The following is a 25,636-nucleotide window of genomic DNA, read 5'->3' as shown; positions in this document are numbered from 1 at the left end:
GTGAATCAAATTATAAGTTACAGTTTATTCTGACTAGTACACTTTCTCCTATTTATGTCATCTCTTAAGTATTCAGGAAAAAAGAAAGGGTCACTGTCAAGTAGATTAGGTCCTAAACTTGGCTTCATAATCTGGAGATTGTAATCAAGATTGTAGAAAAATTTTAAAATAGTCTACCACACCATCGCTCACAAAATGTTGGGTTTAATTTTGATTAAACAAATCTTAATGTATTGTACTCCCCTTGACTAATTCTATAGTAAATGCAAGTTAAATTGTATTGCTAGAACCGTGCTGACCTCAATTACTGCCTTTTTGCTTATATCCTGTAAGAAATGGAGGGGGGGGAATATTTTGCCTAAATTACAGGACTCTGTTGTGTAACTAAATAATTTAATTCATTTCTTAAATATGTATATTATGGCAATACCCAGAGCCACCTATTAGGATTGGGCCCCTGTTATGTTAAATGCTTTACAAATGTTTGAAGACAGGGTCTCCTCCCCAAAGAGCTCTATAGTTTAACTTCTAATAGAAATGCTCTCCTCTCCCTTCTAAAGATAATGATCCTACAATTTACATCACCTCATTTCTCCCACTTTCCATCTGGCCGCATAGGTCAGAATGTCTCTTCTCAGTTGCTTGCAAGTCCCATGGGAGTAGTGATCATATGTACAATGTAAAGAATATGCATTTGTTATGTTTTCACTTTTATAAAAATGCAGCACGGTATTCCAGTAAAATGAAGGTTGTCAAACTTTAAATCAAAAGGTCTCACTCTGTATTACCATTACCAGAGTAAATGGAAATATTGTAGAAAAATTGTACAGTACAGGTAAATGTGTTGTAGGGAACATGTACAAATTGAATAATTAGTGATATATAAATTAGTTTTCTAAATTAATTTTGGAGACAAATTAATCTTGAGTAATCTGATTATTGGATGATCAAGGTTTACATAATCTGGAAAAATCCAAAAATTTTTCTATATACTTGGGAAAATTTGTTATATAACAAAATTTCCCAAGTATATAGAAAAAATTGATAACTCCTGTATACTCATTGCTGTTTCTTTCTAAGAAACAGACTCTGATCTGTTTTTCAGTGGCTTTGTTTACTAGTCAATATGAAATCTTACAACACAGCACATTTTCTTACCTTGATGGAAGTCAGAATTAACACATTTCTACATCGTAGAAGACAGCAATGTGTGGGACATTTCGAATCTTTTTTTCTTGGCAGGAATGTATTTCAGTTATTATATCGATGAAGAAAGTTTTCAAAAAGTTTTCTAAAATATCCTCTGTGTGCTTTCTATCTTGTTTTAAACCGAACTTCCTCCTTTAAGTAATTGAACTTGGATGAATTTCAGTGAACTGCAGTAGAATGTCACTTGAATTGGAGTTAGTGGGCAGATAATGGCAATCACATGCACTAACAGATGGTTGTGAGTGAGTGTTTTTTGTAAAGAGGGTAATATATGCTTCAGGCTTTAAAAGGAAATAATTATAAAGCGCAGTTTGGAAAAGCTGCTCTAGCAATCATGTAATTACATCATTTCAGTAAATAAACTAGTGTTATCCTGACCACAGGAATTTTTTTAAAAAAAAAAAGCTTATTTTTACACTACAGCATGCAATATCCTAATGAATTTTACCAAAATTTCTGCTTAACTTGGTATATGTTTTGATTAAACAGATTTTTTCTGTGAGCCAGATCCTGCTCTGTGCCAAGTCCTCTGTGCCATTCTGGTAGTGCAAGAGGACTTAAATTTACATGGGGGAATTTCCGTATGACACCAAGTGGCATAACTGTCTCTACACCACTAACTCCTGCATTTCTCTTGGTGTAAGGGTCGTGGTTGGGCATGGCTGGAATTTACTCATACTTTAAGGCATTAGCTAGCTGCTAACTAATGGGGATTAGGAAGAAATGTCTTCTGTTGTAAGATTATTCCATAGCTCTCCATATTAGAGTTTTTATATCTTCTGAAATATCTGCAAGTGGCCACCATTAGGGACTGGGTATTGGACTTAGATGGACTACTAGTCTGATCCAGTATAGCAGTTCCTATATTTCTGGTTAGGCCATTTTGTACTGCTCTAAATAGTTTCTCTTTCTTTGGTATTAAGTTGATAACATTGCACCTTACAGATAGTTTTCTTCCCCTTAATACTTTTATTTATTGCCTAGCCAAACAACATATTTTAGATCAGTAGTGTCAAACGAGATCTACATGATATGTTTATGTGGCTATAGAGTTGGTTTAAAAAAAAGTAGCTTTTGCAAAAAATGTGGAAAAATGACTTTCATTCTCTTTAAAACCATCATGAACTTGTTTTTTTTGATATCTCATTTCACTGAGGAAAAACACTTTCACTTTTTTGTCTCTCTCCTTTGCTCTCTTACTGCAAGTCTTTTCCTCACCAAAACGACACACAATTTTGAAAACTCTTAATCAAAAAGGAAACACTTTGCCCCAAAATAAAAGTTTCATTTTGGTCAAAAGGCCATGGGGAGGAGACACCAACATCTTTCTGATGAAAAAAATTTCAACCAGCTGTACTTGCCTGTCTGGCACATTCAGATTCTTCAGACCCTGCAATTTTACTTAATGCTGACGTCGGGCCTAAGTAATCCAACATCTGTGCAGTCTTCCTCATACAACCAATGAAATTGCTGCATGCAAATTAGTTGTAGAGTAAGAGTGGTGATTGGTTGAGTTATCTCTGATCTTACAGTGGCCTAGGATACTTGGCATGGCATAAATACATGTATTACTGTAGCTGTACACTGTACAGGTATAATTTGTAAAGTCAAAATGGCGGAGAACTTAAAAATTGAATGGTAACAGACTGTGAAACCCAGCGATGGTAGAATCTGGTGATACTCTGAACAAAAATAGTTTTCAATCACCCATCACTTCATGCTGACTCAGCAGATATTTTAGGCAATTGACACAAAGAGTGACTTTCCTGGAATCTTAGCATATAGATTGTAGCCCTAGTAGTTGCAAAGATAACCATCCAATGGTGAACTGAATGTAAATCTTCCTGAGCTTGCAGAAAGCTCAAAAAAAAACTTCCTCAACTTCTATTAATTAATTGGTTGTTAAGTATAAAGACTAATGATGGTACTAACTGTAAAAATTTGCTCTCATTGCTGATCTTAGTAGTATTACAATGGTGTGTATGTGGGAATACAGATATGCATAGGGAAGAAGGAGCTAGATATCGACAGAAGAGGATGGGGAAGAGAATCAAATGGCAGAGATCCTGAAGTTAAGCATATTTTCGGTGACTAAGGCTCCTAGATACAATGGTAATATAAATAATCATTTTCCCACTGAGTAATGTTGAGTGTGACAGACAAGTACTGAATACATTTATTATATTTAAGTTTAATTACTACATAAAGGCCTTATTTTTACCTTTGATCTTAGTGCAAACCGTCACTGAAATCCATGGGGAGTGGTGTGTGAATTGAGGGTATTATGCATGATATCTCTAGACTAAGTGTAGACTACCCTTAATATGAAATCATATTTACCCATTGTCTCACGTTTGCTTTTATAAGTTTTTTACATGAAAATGCAGAACTATGAAAATGATTTCTGACATTATGCTAAAGGAGGTGAAACCCACATTTTAAGCATTTTGCATCAATAATTATCTTCCCTGTCACAGTTTGTCTTTAGTAAGTTAAGATGCTTTCTTATGTTTAGGGCCCTACCAAATCATGGTCATAAGATTTTAAAACCATAAATATCATGATTTCAGCTATTAAAAATCTGAAATTTCATGTGTTGTAATTGTAGAGGTCCTGACCCAAAAAGGAGGTGTTGGGGGGATGCAGGGTTATTGTAGGGGGATTGCTGGTACTGCTACCTTACTTCTGCACTGCTGCTGGCGGCGGCGCTGCCTTCAGAGCTGGCAGCTGGAGAGCGGCTGTTATGGCCGGAGTCCAGCTCTGAAGGCAGAGCTGCCACCAGCAGCTGTGCAGAAGTAAGGATGGCATAGTATGGTATTGCCACCCTTACTTCTGTGTTGCTGCTGCAGAGCGGGGCCGCTCGGTCAGCAGCCACCATCTCTGGCCACCCAGCTCTGAAGGCAGTGCAGAAGTAAGGGTGGCAATACTGCAGCCCTCCTAAAATAACCTTGCGACCCCTCCTGCAACTTCCTTTTGGGTTAGGATCTCCAATTTGAGAAATGTGGTCTCTCCTGTGAAATCTGTATAGTATAGGGTAAAAGCACGTAAAAGACCAGATTTCAGGATCCATGACATGTTTTTCATGGCCGTGAATTTGGTAGCGCCCTATTTATATTCTTCACAAGTCAGTCCCTGGCTCCTACTCCTAATAATCATATTGCAATCTTCAGAATAACTGAAAGATTTCAATCTTTCAGGTAATGAGATACCTAGAACTAAACGTAGTATTCTATGTGTAGTGGCACCTAAAACTGATGTATTCTTTGATCTGACATGATAGCTGTGTTTGAGGCACAAAAGTGCTTTGGCCTTTTTTGCAGTCACATTACCTAATTTTAGACCAGTCATCGCTCCAAGCTCTCTCTCAACATTATTACTCTCCAGCTTTCTCCTTCCTTTTGAATATTTGTATTTCAGATTATTTTTCCCAGATATATAACTAAATTTAGAATCAGATGTTAATAAAATTCAGTTTTAGCTTGTGAATGTTAATAAAATACCCAACACTAATCTCTCCAATACACCTCTAGTACCACCCCCAAATTGATTGTTTATCATTGCCCTTGTTAAAGTCCTGCCTGCATTCAGTCAATGTGTCAGGTTGGTATCTAATTTATATACACTTTGAATAAGATTTGTCAGCCAGTGGTCAAATGCATTACTAAGAAATATATAATCAATTGCGTTATCTTTCTGCTCATGGAAGTTGAAAAATGACTTGTGGGAAACTTCATTTTGTTGTAGTTACTTTGTTTCAAATTCAGTCTTTTCAAATACTTTCTGTAGCAGTGGTTCTCAACCTTTTCAGACTACTTTACGCCTTTCAGGAGTCAGATTTCTCTTGTGTACCCCCAAGTTTCACCTCATTTAAAACTACTTGCTTACAAAATCGGACATAAAAACTATAAAGTGTCACAGCACGTTATTGCTGAAAAATTGCTTGCTTCTCATTTTGTCTGTATGGAAGTTGTTGTACTGAACCTTTGCATGTGCTTTTTATGGTAGCCTGTTGTAAACTAGGCAAGTATCTAGATGAGTTGATGTAGCCCCTGGAAGACCTCTGTAGCCCCAGGAATACACATACCTGTTGTTGAGAACCACTGTTCTATAGAAGACAATTTTTTCCTTTCCTTATACTTAAATTCACCTATATTTCCTAAAAGTGTTCAGTTCTTTGAAAATAAGACCACTTAATACCTGATTGTTTTTTAAGCTTGGTCTTGGGTTTTCCTACTCTTCAATTACTATTTTATTGTCTTCCTCAGTTGCTTCTCCTTCCTCTTCCTGGGTGGTGTCATCTGTCTTAATGGCTTCATTTACCTTAACTGAGCTGAATATTCTCAAATCTTTCAGTTGTTTCCAAAGATCAAATACTTGATTTTATCAAACTTGAGAATCTGTCTGAACTATTGTAAAGATGTAATAATATTAAAAACACACTGCTTCAGATTGTTACAAGGAATACATTATTTGTTGACATCACAATCCTCCAATTGTAATTTTCAATTCAGATCAATATACTGTATTGATGGCGGCATGTACTGCACGTGCTTCAGAGGAGCAGATTTTGAAGACTGTGGAACTACTTCTGTCAAGGAATGCCAATCCCAATGTTGCTTGCAGGTAAAATATTTCATTTGTTAATCTTAAACTGTTAATGGAGATATTGTTAAAGACCACATGTGTGAAACTCAAGGAACAGGCATGGGGAAGGATCAGGTTCTGGCAACCTCCTTTCCCTAATAGGAGCAGTCTTGAAGTGAGGAAACTACTAGGTTCTTTCTCCATCTTGCCTGCATGATTTTCTCCTACGGTTGGGGAGGCAACAAAAGAAGTAGTGAGAGGTATGGGCCATCCCTGCCGTTCTTTACGCTATCACCATTACTTGAGATATTATAGTTTTTTTTTTCTTCCTTGGTGTCTCAGTGATGTGATATTGCTGAAAATAAAGACACAAGGTTGGTGAGGTAATATCTTTTATTGGAGCAACTTCTGTTGGTTAAGGTGACAAGTTTTCCAGCTACACAGAGCTGACCCGAAGAAGAGCTCCAATAAAAGATATTACCTCACCCTCCTTGTCTCTCAAATATCCTGTGACCAACATGGCTACAACAACATTGCTGATAATGTTGCTGTTTCTCTGTTGTCTGACATGTGCTGTTATTCTATTTCTATGTGTTATTGTTCACTCGGGTTGTTGTGGGCAGTAGGTGTGCTGGCTTTGTCATGCAACAATATTGACCAGTGTGATTCGTGAAAAAAATCTCATCAGTTAATTGAGTGTATGCAACTATTTAAATTCTTTTACATGGTAATATAAATTGAGGATAAAGAAAATTATGAATTTGCTATACTATGGGTTTTGCATTCATATCATGTTTAATTAAATTAATTAATAAAATTAACTGAAAAAGTAACCTATTGCCTGCCCTTCTCCATCCTATGTTGTATAATGACGAGACAGTAAATAAAAAGTGAGTTCAGATTAATTTCCCCTGTCTATTTTCAGGCTTTGTATGTTTGGGGATTTATTCTAATTCTTTATATTACTCTTTCTCATAGGCATCTGCATTTTGTAAAGAAAAACTAATTTTTTTTATAAAATAACATGGACAACAACATTAATAACAACATTCTTTTAAAGTTGTAACATCGAGCACTCCTGTTAGGAAATGCCAGAATTAAGGTTGCAATTTGGCTCCTTTGTATGTATGTATGTAGTATTATTATGATATCATTGCATGATCATATCATATTTTTTCCACTGGACCCCACCCTTATTCAGTGCACAAGATGGATCTGCTGGCAGCATGAATCAAGGTTTTGTAGTGGAAGAGTCTGTTGTCTATAAGGCCCTTGCTTCATTTATTATAGAAGTTGGAAGGTATATAGTGAATGAGGCAGGAGAATGCAGGAACAGGACAGTTTCAAGATTAAGGGTAGATGAATGCTGCCTTGAAGAATTGGATTCTATCCCTGCTTCTGCCATAGAGTTCCTATGTGATGCCAGACCCAACTTTTCACAGATAGTCACTAATTTATGTTCTTTGAGTAGTGTCCCTATGGATGCTCCATTCTAGGTGCACATGCATCCCATGTGCCTCAGATTGGAGATTTTAGGAAGCAGTGCCAATTCAGCATGCATTCACCCCGTGCAGCCTCGTGTTCTGCATTGTAGCTATATGTAGGCAGGCAACCACCCTCAGTTTCTTCTCATCCGCATAAGCAGTGTCCAAGTAGAGATGACCTCAGCTGTATTTTTCTCTTATCTACTAGTTAGTGTTCACTTATGCACACATGCACACATATATTTATATAGTTTTTAGTGTAAGGACCATTGTCCTTTCATGTGTGTGGTTTTTTTTTCTCCCCTCAGAGGAACTTAAACACTGGGAGAGCACACCTGGTTTTAAGTGCTACCTTTCATGCCAGAGGCAATCCTGGTGAATGATAGGCATTCCCAGTTTTTCTGTTGACTTGGGGAGTCACGTGTTGCCCAAAAGTGTAATTTCTTCCTAGCATTAAAGTCTAGAGCCAGAAAGAACTGGGAACTTAAGCTTTGTCTTGCTTGGACTGGCTTCTGAGCTTGGCCGGGGTACCTTCCCCCCGCCCCGAACAACAGTCTCCGAGCAAGTTGATTGCCTTGACCTCCTCAGTGCAGCACTCCCCTAGAGCATTGAAGAGGAAATTTCTGGAATCCTCTCAAAAGGACTCTAGGAAGTACACTTCAAGCCCCTCGAAGTAGAGAATCTACCTCAAAGAGGCAGTCTCCACTTCGGACGACCACTTTGGCACCTACCAGTCTCCAACTCAGGACCCACAAGACTGTAGGTTCCTCAGGTACTGTGAGCACCAGAAAGTCCAAGGACTTTCAAGAACAAATGGGTATAAACTGGCCACCAGGAAGTTTAGACTTGAAATCAGACGAAGGTTTTTAACCATCAGAGGAGTGAAGTTTTGGAATAGCCTTCCAAGGGAAGCAGTGGGGGCAAAAGATCTATCTGGTTTTAAGATTCTACTTGATAAGTTTATGGAGGAGATGGTATGATGGGATAATGTGATTTTGGTAAGTAATTGATCTTTAAATATTCAGGGTAAATAGGTCAAATCCCCTGAGATGGGATATTAGATGGATGGGATCTGAGTTACCCAGGAAAGAATTTTCTGTAGTATTTGGCTGGTGAATCTTGCCCATATGCTCAGGGTTTAGCTGATCGCCATATTTGGGGTCGGGAAGGAATTTTCCTCCAGGGCAGATTGGAGAGGTCCTGGAGGTTTTTTGCCTTCCTCTGTAGCATGGGGCATGGTTGACTTGAGGGAGGCTTCTCTGCTCCTTGAAGTCTTTAAACCATGATTTAAGGACTTCAATAGCTCAGACATGGGTGAGGTTTTTCATAGGAGTGGGTGGGTGAGATTCTGTGGCCTGCACTGTGCAGGAGGTCGGACTAGATGATCAGAATGGTCCCTTCTGACCTTAGTATCAATGAATCTATGACTCTAAGGGTTCCAGCTCTGGAAGATTGGTACCATCTGTAGATCAGAGCGGTAGGGAGAAGACCAGTTCTTCTAAACTGGTACCGAAAGAGTCTACCAGACCCCTCGTTTGGCACTGCAAAAGACCAGGCCAACACCTACTGGTCACTTCTTGGAGCACACAAAACCTTCGGTACTATTGGCTGCCTCTCCCTGAGTTACTTCTGCCCAGGCAGCCTTCTCAATATCAACCACTGTTTCAGTAATGCAAGAGTTTCGATTCTCTCAGGATCTGGCAGCAGCAAAGACACCTGAATCTCCTTTATTCAACAACAGCATCTCAGTTCTGAGGATTTCTTGATCTCTGGACATTCCCCCAGTTCAAGGGAGCGTCCCCCATCTCAATGAGTATCCCACCCATACCAAGTGATGGTGATGAGGAAGTTCTTCAAGTGCTTGCTCATGTCCATTCCACAATAGGTGTGTACGAGCCACGTTCATCATTGCCGGAGATTTTTCCCTCAGTGGTATCCATCAGGCCAGCTCTAGCGCCCTCTGGTGCCACGTGCTCATGCGCTGGTAAAAGGGGTGCCACTGGCCATGCACCCTTTCAGTTTCTTCTTATGGCCTGTGACGGTTGCTGGAACAACCTTTCTTGCTTTGGCAAGGCTTCTTCTCAGTGGTTTTTGGACTCTATCTCAAACTAGCAAGCCGTACTGGGGAGATATGACTAAATCTGTGGGACTCGTTAGCCAAGTTCAAAGATGTTCTGCCTCAGGACTCAAGGCAGGAATTCTCTGCCCTCTTGGAGGAGGGTCAGAATGTGGCCAGGACCTCACTCCAGGTGGCAGTGGATGCAGCCAACACAGCAGCCAGGATGATGGCCTCTCCTGTCACCATGAGGTAGTGCTCTTGGCTTCAGTCCTCAGAACTTCCTCATGAGGTCCTGCAGTCTATTCAGGACCTCCCTTTTGAAAGCTTCTCATTATTCTCAGAGCAGACAGACACAAGACTTTGTGGCCTGAAGGACTCAAGGGCCCTGGGCCACTATGCTCTATCAGCTTAGAGGAAGCACTTCAGGCCCCAACAGCTATCACACTTCTCAGCTCCACCTCTGGGACAGAAACCCTATAAAAGGAAAGTGAGAGGTTACAAGTGACATCAACTGCTTCCTTCCACCTCAACCTCCCAGCTGGGGTCACAAAGGTACTTCGGTGGGCCCAAGCAGGCCTTTTGAAGGTGCGCCAAAGGGCACTATACCAGTTCCCACCTCAGATCCTGCCTCCCTTTTATTTTTTGGACTTTCTGGCCCACTTTAGACCAGTGTGGTCCTGCATAATATTGGACCGCTGGGTGCTAAATACAGTGAGGGTCGGCTATACCCTTCAGTTTTTGTCCACCCCTCCCTCCTACCCCCCCATACACGTCCCTCTTCAGGGACCCTTCTTATGAGCAACTCCTCGCCCAGAAAGTGCAGTCCCTCCTATGGATGGGTGCCATAGAGGAGGTTCCTCAAAATTTGAGAAGGAATTGGTTTTACTCCCAATAGTTCCTAATCTCAAAGGCCAAAGGGGGCTTTTGGCCCATTTTGGAGCTTCATGTCCTCAACGGATATCTCAAGAAACTGAGGTTTTGCATAGTCTCTCTGGCCTCCATCATTCTCTCCCTAGATCCAGGGGACTGGTACACTGCCCTCTACTTAAAAGACGCCTACTTTCACATTTCTCTCTTCCATGGCCACAGAAGATTTCTCAGTTTTTTTTGTAATCCAGACCCACTTCCAATTCACCACTCTTCCCTTCGGCCTGTCTGCAGCTCCCTAGGTTTCACAGAGTGCATAGTGGTGGTAGCAGCCTTTCTTAGATGTCAGGGTCAGAGTTCATGGACATGCTGATTGCAATACTGCTCTTCTGAATCTGGTGTTATCTCGAGCCTATTGGGTGATGGTGTAGTGGGATGCAAAGGTATGCACGGATGACCAAGTTACGGCCCTGCAGATGTCCTGGATTGGGATCTGTGCAAGGAACGCTGCTGATGAGGCCTGGGTTCTTGTGGAGTGACTGGTTAGGATAGCTGGTGGTGGGACATTCACCTGCTCATAGCAAGCCCATATACAGGCGGTTATCCAGGACGAGATGCTCTGGGATGACACTGGAAGCCCTTTCCTCTTTTCTGCTACTACTACAAAAAGTTGCGTGGATTTGCAAAAGGATTTAGTTCTCTCAATATGCAAAAGGATTTAGTTCTCTCAATATAGAAGGGGAGGGTACGCCTAACATCCAATGAGTGAAGTCACCACTCTTCAGAGTTTTTCTGAGGTTTCAGAAAAAAGACTGGCAGGAAAATAACAGGTTGATATGGAATTGTGAAACCACCTTTGGCAGGAAGGCCAGATGGTGGCTCAGTTGGACCTTGTCCTTGAAGAACACAGAGTATGGTGGTTCTGATGTAAGACTTGATTTCAGAGATCTTCTGGCTGAGGTGATCACCACTAAGAAGGCAATCTTCAAAGAGAGAAGTAAAAGGGAGGACCCATGAGCCTTGACAGAACCAGGTTTAAGTCCCATGGAGGGATCAACTTATGGATCTGAGGATAGAGTCTCTCCAGTCCCTTAAGAAACCAGACTGTCCTCTTGTGAGTGACACTGACTGTCACTCACCGGCAGGTGGAAGGCTGAGATTGCTGCTAAATGTACCTTGACAGACATGAGGGCCAGACCTTCCTGCTTTAGATGGAGCAAGTAGTCCAGCTAGTCTGAAGGGAAGACCAAATTGGAGAGAGACCTCATTGAGATGCCCATATTGAGAAGTGTTTGCATTTGGCCAGGTAGGTAACCCTATCAGATGGCTACCTAGTAAGACCTGTTGAGCTTGTTCTGAACAAGCCTGCTCCTCTGGGTTCAGCCGTGTAACACTCCTGCAGCTAGGTGAATATTCCCAAATCTTTCAATCATTTCCAAAGATCAAATACTTCAGTAACCCACCATGGTCTTCTAAGATCAGGTCCCAATGGAGTGGAATGAGAAGTGGGGCTGCTATTGATAGATCCAGCAGCATGCTGAACCAGTGTTGGCATGGCCATGCCAGGGCTATGAGAATAACTCTTGCCTTGTCCTGTTAATTTTCAGGAGGACCTTATGAACCAGCGGGACTGGATAGGAAAGCATAGAACAGGAGCCTTGTCCATGGGAGCAAGAAGACATCTGAGAGGGAGTCTGGGCTGCGCCTGCACTGCGAACAAAACTGCTTGCACTTCTGGTTCATGACCAGGTCTACCTAGGGAGACCCCCACGTCTGGAAAATGAACCTGGAGACCTCCGAGTGAAGGGTCCACTCATGGCAAAAGAAAAAGGATCCGCTGAGGTGATCTGCCAGTACATTCCAGGCTCCTGGAAAATGTGATGCCTCGAGGTGGATGGAGTGCTTCATCCAGAAGTCCCATAGACAGACAGCCTCTTGACACAAGGCAGAGGATTGAACTTCTTGCTGCTTCTTGACATAGAACATTGCCGCAATATCATCTGTCAGAACTTGCAACACTTGCCTGAGATCTGGGGAAAGAACACTTGGCATGTTGAGCAGACAGCCCTGAGTTCCCTGACATTTATGTGCAGGGAGAGTTCTTCCTGGGACCACAAACCCTGAGTCCTGAGGCTGTCAATATGTGCTCCCCAACCTAAGTCTGATGCACCTGAGACTAGGGACACAGAGCTGAGGGGCGACAAAGGGTACCCCAACCATTACCGACCTTGGGTCCTTCCACCAGGCCAGATGAGGACCAGGTTGGAACAGTGAGCGCTGAAACTAAGTGGTTTAAAACAAGTTCAGGGATTAAATTGACGCTAGCCACATCCGCAGGGGCCTGAGACAGCCTTGTATGCTGAACCACGTAAGTGCACGTGGCCTTGTACACTGGTAGCGTGAGCCAAACTCAGGCTGTCTTAATTGGGTGGACCATGACCTTGGTTATCAGGACCAAGAGTCTGGAATTGGGTAGCTGGAAGAAAGGCTCTGGCTTGGGTCGAGTTGAGCATTATCCCAATAAACTTTATTCTCTGAACTGGAACCAAAATCGATTTTTGTTTTTTATTAACAGGCCCAGTGCTCAGAAGGTAACTTGACCTTGCACAGATCCCAATCCAGGACATCTGCAGGGCCGTAACTTGGTCATCCGTGCATACCTTTGCATCCCACTACACCATCACCCAATAGGCTCGAGATAACACCAGATTCAGAAGAGCAGTATTGCAATCAGCATGTCCATGAACTCTGACCCCACCTGCTGAGGGTACTGCTTGTGAGGCACCTAACATGGAATGGAATGGACATGATCAAGTACTTGAAGAAAAAACTGTTACTAACCTTTCCATAACTACTGTTCTTCAAGATGCATTGCTTGTGTCCATTCCACAACCAACCTTCCATACCCCTCTGTCGGAGTTGACTGGCAAGAAGGAACTGAGAGGGAGAGTTCCTGAGCGTGTGGCACCAGAGGGCAAGCCGACACGTACCACTGAGGGAAAAATCTCTGACAACAGTGCACGTGGTGTGCACACACCTAACATGGAATGGACATGAGCAACATATCTTGAAGAATATCAGTTATGGAAAGGTTAGTAACCATTTTTTAATGAGGATTTCTTATCAGTCTCACAGATTTCTGTCCAGGGCTCTTATTTCCATTATCAGGAGACCTTCTTTCCTGAGACCTCCAGAGAGTCAGAACAGCCCTATGAAAACATCTTCATGCTCCTTCCCACTGGAATGGGCACCCTGGCTGTACTGGGACCCTTGGACGGCTTACTGACAATAATTCTCCAGGGTCAGTACTGTCTCTCACCAGGAGAAGGGCAGGCAGTCCCCATCAGCCTCTCTCTCTAGGGTATCTGACCCACAGGAACATGAAGCAAGAGTGGACAAGGAGGTCACTCCAACAATTAATATCTTCCTTATCTCCAGATGAAGCTGTTATGCCTCTTCCACCATCCCTGGCTGACAATTTCAAGATCTCATTAAGAGGATAGCATTACACTCCACCACATATTTCAAACGTTGGGGCATCCCACAGGTAGACCTGTTTGCTACAGTCAAGAACAAGGAGTGCTCCCATTTCTGTTTGAGAGGTGAACTGGGTCGCCAACCCTGGAAGAAGCCACCTTCTTCATTGGAGTGCAATCCTTCTGTATGCTTTCCCCCCACCTTGGTATCCAAGTTGTTGATCAAGATAAAGAAAGATAGGGCCAGGGTTATTCTAGTAGTTCTGATGTGGCCAAGACAAACATGGTTCCCTTATCTTTCCCAGCTCATTGTTTGTCAACCAAACACTCTCTGGACTGCCCCCCATCTTCTCTGTCAGGGTGCTGGTCAAATTTTTCACCCCAACCACAAGGTTCTGTGACTCAAGGCCATGGCTGATGGATGCTTTACAGGATTAGAAACAACCTGTTCTGAGGACATGAGAGTACTATTACATAATAGGAAACAGTCTGCTTGTAATACCTACCTGCAGAAGTGAATGAGATTCAGTCACTGATATCACCTAAGGCATCTTTCACCTGCATCATCTCCGCTGTCAAATATACTAGATTACATTGTAGAGACAAACATGACAGGGTTGTCTCTAAGCTCTGTTAGAGTACACTTGGTAGCTAGTAGGGCCTTCCATCATATGGTGGAGGGTTTTTCAGTGTTCGCTCATTCTATAAGCATGAGGTTTTTCAAGGGATGGGAGCCCCATTTCACAAGTAATCTTTCTTAAGAGAGTGTTCCCATCGTGAAAATATGTAGAGCTACAACTTGGCCCTCCACTCAGACTTTTTCTGATCACTGTGTGGTTACGCAGACCTCAGCTTTTGATGTGATGTTTGGCTCTACTGTACTGTCTTAAATCTTGAACTTGACTCCGAAGTAAAGGGTACTGCTCAGTAGTCACTCAGACTGGAGCACCCATAGGGGTGTTACTTGAAGAAGAAAAGGTTTCTCACCCTGGTTCTTCAAGACATGTCCCCCTATGGGTGCTCCACTACCCGATCTCCCCACTGTTAGAGTTCTTTGCCATGGAGCTTTGTGGTAGAGAATAAGCTGAGGGTGGTTCGCCCAGGTAGCTCTATATAGCCATGATGCAGAACACAAGGCTGCATGGGAGGCATCCGCAGACTGAACGGGCACTCCTACCTAAAATCTCCCATCTGGGGAACATGTGCACCTAGAGTGGAGCAGCCATAAGGAGGCACATCTCCAAAGACCATAGTTACTGCACAGTGTGAGTCATCTTTTCTTCCTCATTTTCTGGGTTCATAGCTTGAGATCCTGGTGTCTGATTTGTAGAAGTGCTGAGCGTTCACAGCTACAACTGATTTAAATGTGAGCTGTGCTTTGAACATATAAAATGCTATATAATGCTAAGTACTCTGGAAAAACAGGTCATAAGTGTCTCAGATTGGGCACCCAACATTAGTAGATATTTTTACCTTTATCTCTGTTCCGCAGCTCCCCATTTGTGAAATGGAGATGATTTTCCTCACCTCAGAGAGCTGTTGTGATAAGTTGACATTTGTGAAGCACTTGGGTACTGTAGGGATGAGCACCACTGAAAACCCATGTGAAAACTATTAATTCTGTCTTCAGAGCAGTTGACTGTTGTGCAATAAATAAAGCATGGGGCTACATATTGAACAATGAGGATAAAACAATAAGTGCTCTTTAAGGAGATTTTTTTCCCATTTAAATTCTAGCAAATCTCTACTGAGTATATGTGAACTGTGATATTTTTTTTTGTCCGAAGATTTATAATTTGGCCATATTTAGGTGGATTTTCCTAACGGTGGCAAAAGACCCATTCCTGAAACACATGGCTCACTGCCACATGTCAAGTCCTTGCACCAAAGCATTCAGAGAAAAATTCTCAAGAAATTTAACATGAGCAAAACAATGTGCTTTCCCTAGCTTTACTCTCAGAAACAGTAGATCCATTTTGGCTGACACTTACCCCCCATTCCCTCCCCTCCCCCCCAAAAAAAACCAGCCTGAGGCAGACACCCAGCATGTAAAACATCCGTTCCAGTACTAGTTTGGATTAATTATAAGCAACTGAAAATGGGATCTCAATTTGGGAAGTTTGGGGCTTAATAATTGACTGCTACCTGCCCCACCTATAATACTTAAATCAATACATATACCAAAATCCCTAAATCCTTTTAAAAATGAAAAATCTTCTAAAATGTTGGCATCTTGACAATTTATACAGTACATTAATTTCTTGTGTTTTAGAGTTCACCTTTCTCAGTCACAATGCTAAATCTTTCACTTCTCATGCAGTTAATGATGACTGTGAAAGACACTTTAGGTCAGGGGTTCTCAAATGGGGGGTCGGGACCCCTCAGGGGGTCATGAGGTTATTACATGGGGGGTTGGGAGCTGCTAACCTCCACCCCAAACCCTGCTTTGCCTCCAGGATTTATAATGGTGTTAAATTAAAAACACTTTTTAATATATTTATAAGGGAGGGGTCCCACTCAGAGGCTTGCTGTGTGAAAGAGGTCAGCAGTAAAAAAGTTTGAAAGCCATTGCTTTAGGTGCCACAAGTACTCCTCGTTGTTTAGGTCAGTGATACTCAGACCTCAGTGGTTCAGAATCCAAATTAGTGATCAACATTACCCAAAAGAGACCCATAGTGTGAATTCATTGTTTCATTTACTCTCTCTCGGCTCACGCACACACTCTGTAAATGCCCGTTAGTAGCAACATACTGGTTCCCTTTGCTATGTTGTTCCTAAGCGGCTGATGCTGTTATGGAGAGTGTGGTCTGACCAAAGACAGCCTGCTTTTTCTGATGCTGTAAAATAGTACAGTACACCAAAGGCAGTGCACCCTGTTGCTGCCCAGTATCCCTTTCCTTGCAGAGCCGGGGGGAAAAGCCGTGACCTCCTTTCTTCCCCTCCTCTCCCCCCCCCCATCAAGCCAAAGCTCCATGTCCCCTCCTCTTACCATAAGCAAGTTGCCTCTGGCCTCTGCACCCCAGGGGAACTGGTGTGGGCTGATGGCTGAGGTACCTTGGTGTTACCCCTCACTGGTGGCAGGTGCAGCACATCCCCAGTGTTAGTGCAGCCTGCAGGGCCAGGTTCTCCTGCAGCAGGTGGGAGAGCACCCCCTCCTGCTGGGGACAGAGAAGGAGACAGAACCTATTACCCCAGTCAGACCAAAAGTTCAGCCCCAGAGAACCCCAGCCTGGCCCTGGGGCAGATGGGTGAGGGGGATGACGGCAATATCAGTTTGATCTAAGGTGGAGGACATTGATGACAGATGGCTCATGGAGAGGTGGAGGGGGTTAGGTAGGCCATGGCATCTGAAGAGTGTTTTGGAAGGGGTGGGGCAACCATGTTGCAGGATGGGAGAACCCCAAGATTTGGGGGAATGGAACAGGGGAATCTTGGCTTTGGCAGGGGAGCCCCCAGTCAGCAAAATGGCTGAGCGAGCCCAGCTGCCGGGGATAGGCTGAGGATGCTCCCACTGGCAGCCTTCATGCTCCACCTTGGTGAGGGATGGATGTCTGGGGAGGGCATGATGCGCAGCCTGCAGTGGGATGGGGGGTGGCTCCTAGCATGGACAGTGGAGGGGAGAAGGAGACTGATCAGTGTCCTGGGAAGGGGGTCCCCTGACCCCTCACTGCAAAACAGCACACCCACACCCCACCACCTGCAACCAAGATGGAGCGGACAGCTCAATGCATGGGTGGGGGTGTCCCTGTTACTCCCTACTGCAAAATAGCACCCCGCACCAGCCTGCAAGCCAGACGCTGACGAAGGGAGGAGGAAACCTTCCAGTTGTGCCTGTGCTGCTCCCCCAACCCTATCTTCCCCCCGAAAATCCCTCTCTTCCAGATCCTCCTTACTACACATGCTTTTCTTGCAGGCTCTGTCAGACAGGGCAAGTGGATGGGGCTGTGTGTCCTGGAGCTGAGTCGAAGGGCCAAAGTTGGGAGGGGAGTGGAGAGGTGCAGTCTGATGGAGCCCCCCCCCCATCTCCACCCCTGGATGTGACAACACAACATTGCTCTTACGCTGTGGCCACATTGCTATTACTGAGTGGACAGTGCATTGTGGGGCAAGTGTTCTCGGAGGAAATGTTGCTTATAAGCAGCGGTTGCTCTTAAAAGGTGTTGCTGAAAACAAGCGTCTACTGTGTGTCTGTCTGTGTATCTAATTCAGCAGAATGACTGGTCAAGTATTCTACAATTGGTTAATAACATAGTAAAAGTATCCTGATTGGTTAATAACTTAGATTGGTTAATAATTAAATCACACAGTATTTTAATATCGTGCTGTAAAGAGCTGCAGTAGATACGTTAAAGAGCCATTTGCAGCTCCCGAGCCTCAGTCTGAGCGTCACTGCTTTAGGTTAGTGTTTGATGGCAGTTGAATAGGAGTTTTAAAAGGTAATAGTACTCTTCCAAGCTTTGCCCACAAACTAAAGTCTGCTTACTTTTAGATGACATTTGCAGAGGATTGTGCTGATGTGCAAAATATGATCACTGGGCACCTGTGGCTTGGCTCCACCTAAGTGGGGTTTGGATGCTCTGCTGGGCTTTGTTAATCTCATAGTGCCACCCACTTGGGGTGCCAAAATGAGATATGACCCTGAGCAGATTATATAAAAGACCTTCATAATGTAATTCTCCTTCTTGTTCTTATATGCTTTGATCAGCAGTGAAATGCCAGCATTAACTACCTTTTGGGCATCTGAGTTAACACCTAAGTGAGATGAACAGGAACAGTTTATGCCTCTCCCAAAACTACTGTTTCAGCCTCTCTGCATATTCAGACAGACATCCCTTCATTGGCTACATGTGGCTTATACTTTGGCTTTTTTTTGTTAGAGACTCTTTAAAAAAAAAATCTTAGATTCTGGAGCACAAGATGGCAGGTCAGCAGCAGGTATGCCTTCCCTCCTTTCCTTTCCCCCCTAACTTGAGCCCTTAGTCTTGATAATCTGATTATGCAAGGCCATGGAAACCTAAAGAAATTAGACTTCACAAATGTTTTGGAGCTAAAAGTAATTCTCATCTTGTTAAAGCCTCTTCTCCCTATATAAACTGTATTTTAAAAAAAAAAAAGGGCATGATCCAGGTTTCAATGGAGAATGCTATTGCACTATTATATCAATTGACCGTAAAATGTACCAGGAAGCATTCCAGCTCTGGAAATAGTATGGTCTTCATACAACTCATCTTTGCTATCTGTCTTTCTTGTGGATGATGAACTATGATAAGTGTCCAATATAAATGTTCCTGAAGGGTTCTTTCACTCATAGGAAACATCTCAATCTCTGAGCTGTCCAATAGAATAAATATCGAATGTCACTAATTCTGCTCCAGGAAGGGAAGGTTTTTATTCCCCAAATGATGCCTTTTTATTGCATTGGAGCAAGAAGTCTCTCAAGACTTTCTCTCTAGTACAAAGGGGTACAAAATGCACAGTGTATTTCAGTTCAGTGTTGCCTTTTAGATTGGAATAAGTGGTGGCCACATACTGGTATGCACTGGGTATTCATTATTAGCCTTATCGGGATGGATTCCTGATCAAGAAATGCACTTTGGAAATTGTCATGAAACTAATTTTAATATGCTAATTACTTTTTAGCTTTACCCGGAAGTCAGTATATAAGCTCCTTCTATTAATGTCTTGTTGGATGATACTATCCAACCTCACCTTTGTTGTTTGCACAGCAAGACTGCATATTTTAAAAGCCTTTCTTAGATATTGAATTATAAAGCATATCAATACTTAAAAATAGTGCTGGATGGACAAAAATGTAATCTGGAGTACCTATTTTGGTGTTGTGTATAGGTGCTATTCATTAAAAATATATTCCTAGGTGCTCTGCCCCTCCAAAAAAACAAAACAAAACTCCTCAATTAACCTAAAGTTAAGCTTGTATCTGTAAGTTTTTCAAAAAGGAAAAAAGGCCTTGACACACAGATATTTTTTTCAAAAACGAACATTGAAAACCTGAAAATTCAAAGTTAAATTTACACTTAATCAAAAAGCAAACATTAGAAAATGTGGAAATGCACAGTCCAAATCTCTCAAACCACCTTTACATTGCCTTCATTCCCTCCTAACCTTCCACCCTGTGCGTCTGTTGCACACAGCACATAAGAGGAAAAGACATTTTGATGGCATTTTTGTACGGTTTAAGATGACATCTTAAGTTTATTAAATCCACTTTCTTGTCATAGTTTGCCTTTGGAATCAAGGAATATAGCTTTAATTGTGAACATGTATCTAATATGCTGTTGCGCTTCCTCATGACTCAGAGACTATCTAATGTTGGTGTAGTCCCAGTTCTGGTAACAGTATCTTCTATATCTTTCAGTAGAATACAAATGGTACATTTGAAACTCCATTTACGTTCAAGAATTACATTGAACACAGTCACTTCTTGTGTAGAAATAGAAAACCTTGTCATCTTTTCTTCAGTCTCCAGTACCACTCGATTCTTGGATAATATTCCAGGCTGCAGATAGGCAGTTCTGTCATCTTTTCTGCCATCAGCTGCTCTCTCTCCTCGAAATAGCTCCAAGTATGAACTATAATCTTGAAAGATCTCCACCGTGGGTGCAAGCCAGTGCAGGACTGTTTATGAAATGACTGCATTTGAAGAGCTCTAGAGCCACCTGAACAGCAGTGGCTCTCTAGCAGCAGCTCCCTGCTCCTGTTTGGTGTCTCTTACTGGATCCTGACCCAGTGGTACCCTCAAGCAGCTCATGCAGGGATCAGAGAAACCACTATGGAACCACTCCAATCCCACCTTTACCAATTTTCAGTGGTTCATCTCATCAGGGCAGGAGTCAAGAAAGCTATATGAGAGGACATCAAAATGCCCTCCAGAGCCAGCACATTGAAATCCTTGCAGAATTCCTTCCCTTCCTCTATCAAACTTTCCTCCTAGGAGGCCAATGACAACTTTATGCTTAAGGAAGAGGAAAGATGGATCACAGTCACAAGATTACTTGTTGGCTTTGCCAAGATATGTCATGGTTGTATACAGCTTTAATTTGCCTTTTTCTTCTTTTATAAAAGATAATTTCATAAAATAAAAATGTCTTGATTGACTGATTACTTGTGTGTGTTTATGGTAAAATAGAGCTTATGAAACGATTTGAACAAGAATACAAAATAGAATGTGTAGTAATATGGTAAACCGAGTTTGGGGAGTACGTTCTGCAAGTTTGGGGGAAAGTTGAGAGAGACAGACAAACATGGATAGCAAATTATCTGACAAGTAACTCTTCCTTGATGGAAATTATGCCTTTAACAGAATCAGAAATTCCATATTTCCTCTCATAGAGTCAAATACAGAAGTTTTAATGGAGATCCTCCATGAGTAGATACTCCACCTCAAGACTTGCCAGGAGAAGAATCTTTCCAGTTGGAGAAGTGCTTAAGAGACCCACTGGGCAAAAAGATAATAATTTATTTGCTCCTCAGGGTGTGCTTGTTGGATCATGGCTGCCCAAAAACCAAAGTCGGTTGTTTTTGGTCAGGAAATTTTATTGGTTCAGAGACTTATATTTAACTATACCCATTTCAAGTCTTGCAACTGGCTGTTTCAAAAAATGTACCAGAAAGTTTTTTATTTAAAGTTTTCAATTCTTATGGCAAGTATCGGAGATTTTTGCATACTGCCCTGAACCCAGCTAACTGGATTCTACCCAAGGCATCCAGCACATATGTTAAACAACAATAATCTTGGCCTTTTTGGCAAAAATGGGAAGAGACCAGGTTTATGCTTTCTACTGGAAAAGTGTAAAATGGAACTGTAAAAATGGAGCTGCTTAAATTTCTTCAGTCAGACAGAAGTTTATGTAGGTATAATACTTAAATTGTCCAAGTATGGTTAGTAGGGCTGTCGATTAATCACAGTTAACTCATGCGATTAACTAAAAAAAATTAATCGCTATTAATCACACTGTTAAACAATAGAATACCAATTGGAATTTATTAAATATTTTGGATGTTTTTCTACATTTTCAAATATATTGATTTCTATTACAACACAGAATTCAAAGTGTATAGAGCTCACTTTATATTTTTTTATTACAAATATTTGCACTGTAAAAATGATAAACAAGAAATAGTATCTTTCAGTTCACCTCATACAAGTACTGTAGTGCAATCACTTTATAATGAAAGTGTAACTTACAAATGCAGATTTTATTTTTGTTAGATAACTGCACTCAAAAGCAAAACAATGTAAAACCTTAGAGCCTACAAGTCCACTCAGTCCTCCTTCTTGTTCAGCCAATCGCTAAGACAAACAAGTTTGTTTACATTTACAGGAGATACTGCTGCCTGCTCCTTCTTTACAATGTCACCTGAAAGTGAGAACAGGCATTTGCATGGCACTTTTGTAGCTGGCGTTGCAAAGTACTTATGTGCCAGATATGCTAAACATTTGTATACCCCTTCATGATTCCAGAGGACATGCTTCCATGCTGATGATGCTCGTTTAAAAAAATGAGTTAATTAAATTTGTGACTGAACTCCTTGGCGGAGAATTGTATGACTCCTGTTCTGTTTTACTGCATTCTGCCTTATATTTCATGTTATAGCAGTCTCAGATGACAACTCAGCACATGTTCGTTTAAGAACACTTTCACAGCAGATTTGACAAAACGCAAAGAAGGTACCAATGTGAGCTTTCTAAGGATAGCTACAGTACTTGACCTAAGGTTTAAGAATCTGAAGTTCTTTTCAGAATCTGAGAGGGATGTGGTGTGGAGCATGCTTTCAGAAGTCTTAAAAGAGCAACGCTCCAATGCAGAAACTGCAGAACCCGAACCACCAAAAAGAAAATCAGCCTTCTCCTGGTGGCATCTGACTCAGATGATGAAAATGAACATGCGTTGTCCACTCTGCTTTGGATCGTTATCGAGCAGAACCCGTCGTCAGCATGGACGCGTGTCCTCTGGAATGGTGGTTGAATCATGAAGGGACATATGAATCTTTAGCGCATCTGGCACATAAATAGCTTGCGACACTGGCTACAACAGTGCCATAAGAACGCCTGTTATCGCTTTCAGGTGATATTGTAAACAAGAAGCGAGCAGCATTATCTCCTGCAAATTGTAACCAAACTTGTTTGTCTGAGCGATTTGCTGAATAAAAAGTAGGACTGAGTGGACTTGTGGGCTTTAAAGTTTAATGTTGTTTTATTTTTGAATGCAGTTATTTTTTTTGTACATAATTGAACATTTGTAAGTTCCACTTTCATGATAAAGAGATAGCACTAAAGTACTTCTATTAGGTGAATTTAAAAATACTATTTGTTTTTTACAGTGCAAATATTTGTAATAAAAATAAATATAAAGTGAGCACTATACACTTCGTATTCTGTGTTGTAATTGAAATCAGTATATTTGAAAATGTTGAAAAATCCAAAAATATTAAATATATGGTATTCTATTGTTTGACAATGCGATTAATCGTGATTAATTTTTTAATTGCTTGACAGCCCTAATTGTTAGGTTCCTTTTTTAGTACCTGAACCTGAAGCTTCTTAATAAAAAAGATGCTTCTTAATCAACTAATCTGCTTTTCATGTGTATTCAGAATCATAACTCTTAATTGTTTACTGACTAAAATAAGTTTTACTAATTTTGGTTTTGTCAGGACTGGAGAACCAGTACAACTCTAGAAAAGCGAACAAAATTCTGTTCTTGTGCATGATCAACTGAATTGCTGAGAGAGCTCTGCTTGCAGAACCTTCATTGTTGACATGTGAGCCAGAAAGAAACTCTGTTTTATCATCAGGTCCATATTGAGTTTACCAGTCTAACTGTTTAAAAACTTATTTTTAAACCGAACTGTTTTCATCTGAATCAGAGATGACAAACACTGAACTGCATGCATCACTTATTACTAAGTCACACTCTGAATAGAATCACACTTTAAATATCTCCCAACTCTACTTCTGTCAGGATTCCCTCCCCACTCTGAACTCTGGGTACAGATGTGGGGACCCCATGAAAGACCCCCTAAGCTTATTTCTATCAGCTTAGGTTAAAAACTTCCCCAAGGCACAAATTCTCCCTTGTCCTTGGATGGTATTGCTGCTGCCATCAAGTGAGTTAGACAAAGATTCAGGAAAAAGACCGCATGGAGTTCCTGTTTCCCCAAAATATCCCCCCAAGCCCTTTCACCCCCTTTCCTGGGGAGGCTTAAGAATAATATACCAACCAAATAGGTAAACAAGGGTAAGCACAGACCAGACCTTGGGTTTTTAGGACACTAAAAACCCATCAGATTCTTAAAAGCAGAACTTTATTATAAATAAAAAAGTAAAAGAAGCACCTCTGTAAAATCAGGATGGAAGGTAATTTTACAGGGTAATAAGATTTAAAACACAGAGGATTCCCCTCTAGGCAAAACTTTAAAGTTACAAAAAACAGGAATAAACCTCCCTCTAAGCACAGGGAAAATTCACAAGCTAAAACAAAAGATAATCTAATGCCTTTCCTTGCTTTACTTACAATTTTTGTAATCTTAGATGCTTATTTCACATAGGGTTTTAGGAGAGGTTTTTTTCCTGCCTGGTCCTTCTCTCTGTCCCGAGAGAGAACAACAAGGAGAGCACAAAAAAACCTTCCCCCGCAGATTTGAAAGGACCTTCTTCCCTTATTGGTTCTTTTGGTCAGGTGCCAACCAGGTTATTTGATCTTTTTAACCCCTTACAGGTAAAGGAGGGATTTTATGCTACCCTTAGCTGTATGTGTATGTTTGACAACTTCAAAGGGTTACTTTTTAACCTGACCTTGGTATACGATTATGGGAGGAAAGTGAGAGAATCTTTTTGGATTGCAATGTTTTGGTGCTCCATATTGGTTGAAGACTGAGAAGGAAGAGTATCTTTAGGTGTCAAGGATGTCTTTAGGTAAATGGACTGTTTGCTACATAATAGTAGCTGAGTGAAGTGAGATGCAATGAAGATCAGAAATCTAAGTTGCAGGAAAGAACTAGAATGATGAAATACCAATTAATATTAAATGAAGGACAGAAGAAATAATGAAGGCAAGAGGAAAGACTACTGTAAAGTTTAAAACAGAGAATAAAACCCTTGACAGAAGATGAAAGGAGGAATTCTGTAAAGAAACAAAATAATCCAGTAAAAACCCAGTATTTAAAATAGAAGAACTAATCTGAGAGACCTGAAAAGAGAGACCCAAATAGGAGGTAAGAAAAAAATAATGTTAAGGAAAGGATTGAGAAGTAAGAACAAACTACTGTAGCTTTATATAGCAATTCTTGACAAAATATGTCTCTGAAAATTTAAGGTATGTGGCAAATATTATTGAGACAAATTTATGTAGCATTTTCTTGTATCTGATGTTTTTAAATCTCAGAAAGAAAAGATTCATTTTCAGTTTTTGCTGTGCGTGTATAATTCATTCTTTCGTTATCCTTTTTGTGAGACTGCAAAACATTTTGCCTTTTGCTAGCATTTTCCTGAACAATGTATTGTATGTTTCCTTAATCATATACTGAATTCATTAATAAAATATTGAACCATGAATAAGTGTGTTGAATAGACTTGTTTTTTGTTAATAAGTCACACTTGAGGATGCCAGCTTAAATATAAAGAACCTAATGGTTATGCAGAATTGAGTTAGATATGAGCCACATGACATCCCAAATGCACGCTTTTACCCTGATACTGTCCATCAGTATCTATTTGAAAAAGGAATAAAATACCAACCAATTCACGTGGTTTAACGTCCAAAATCTCCTAGAATTTTAAAGTAAGCTCTTTGGGGTAGGGACCTTCTTTGTTCTGTGTTTGAATAGAACACTGGGGTCTTGGTCCATGACTGAAGTTCCTGCTTGCTACTACTGTACAAATAATTTATAATGATAATAAAGTTAATTTTGACATTTGAAAATATAAAACTATAGAG

The 25,636-nt window shown here is 41.2% G+C and overlaps 1 protein-coding gene across 1 annotated transcript in view; it reads left to right on the top strand.

Annotated features, from left to right (window-relative positions):
- The window catches only part of ASZ1 (ankyrin repeat, SAM and basic leucine zipper domain containing 1), a 95,905-nt gene that overhangs the window by 19,084 nt on the left and 51,185 nt on the right, over nucleotides 1–25,636 (top strand). Inside the window, exon 4 of the mRNA XM_043495456.1 lies at nucleotides 5,721–5,832. Coding sequence (XP_043351391.1) covers nucleotides 5,721–5,832 — 112 coding nt within the window. The remainder of the gene's footprint in view (nucleotides 1–5,720; nucleotides 5,833–25,636) is intronic.

Source organism: Dermochelys coriacea, chromosome 1, assembly GCF_009764565.3.
Source record: "Dermochelys coriacea isolate rDerCor1 chromosome 1, rDerCor1.pri.v4, whole genome shotgun sequence".
Lineage (NCBI taxonomy): Eukaryota > Metazoa > Chordata > Testudines > Dermochelyidae > Dermochelys > Dermochelys coriacea.
Note: the sequence above shows the minus strand (reverse complement) of the source record. Positions and strands in the feature narration are given on the sequence as shown.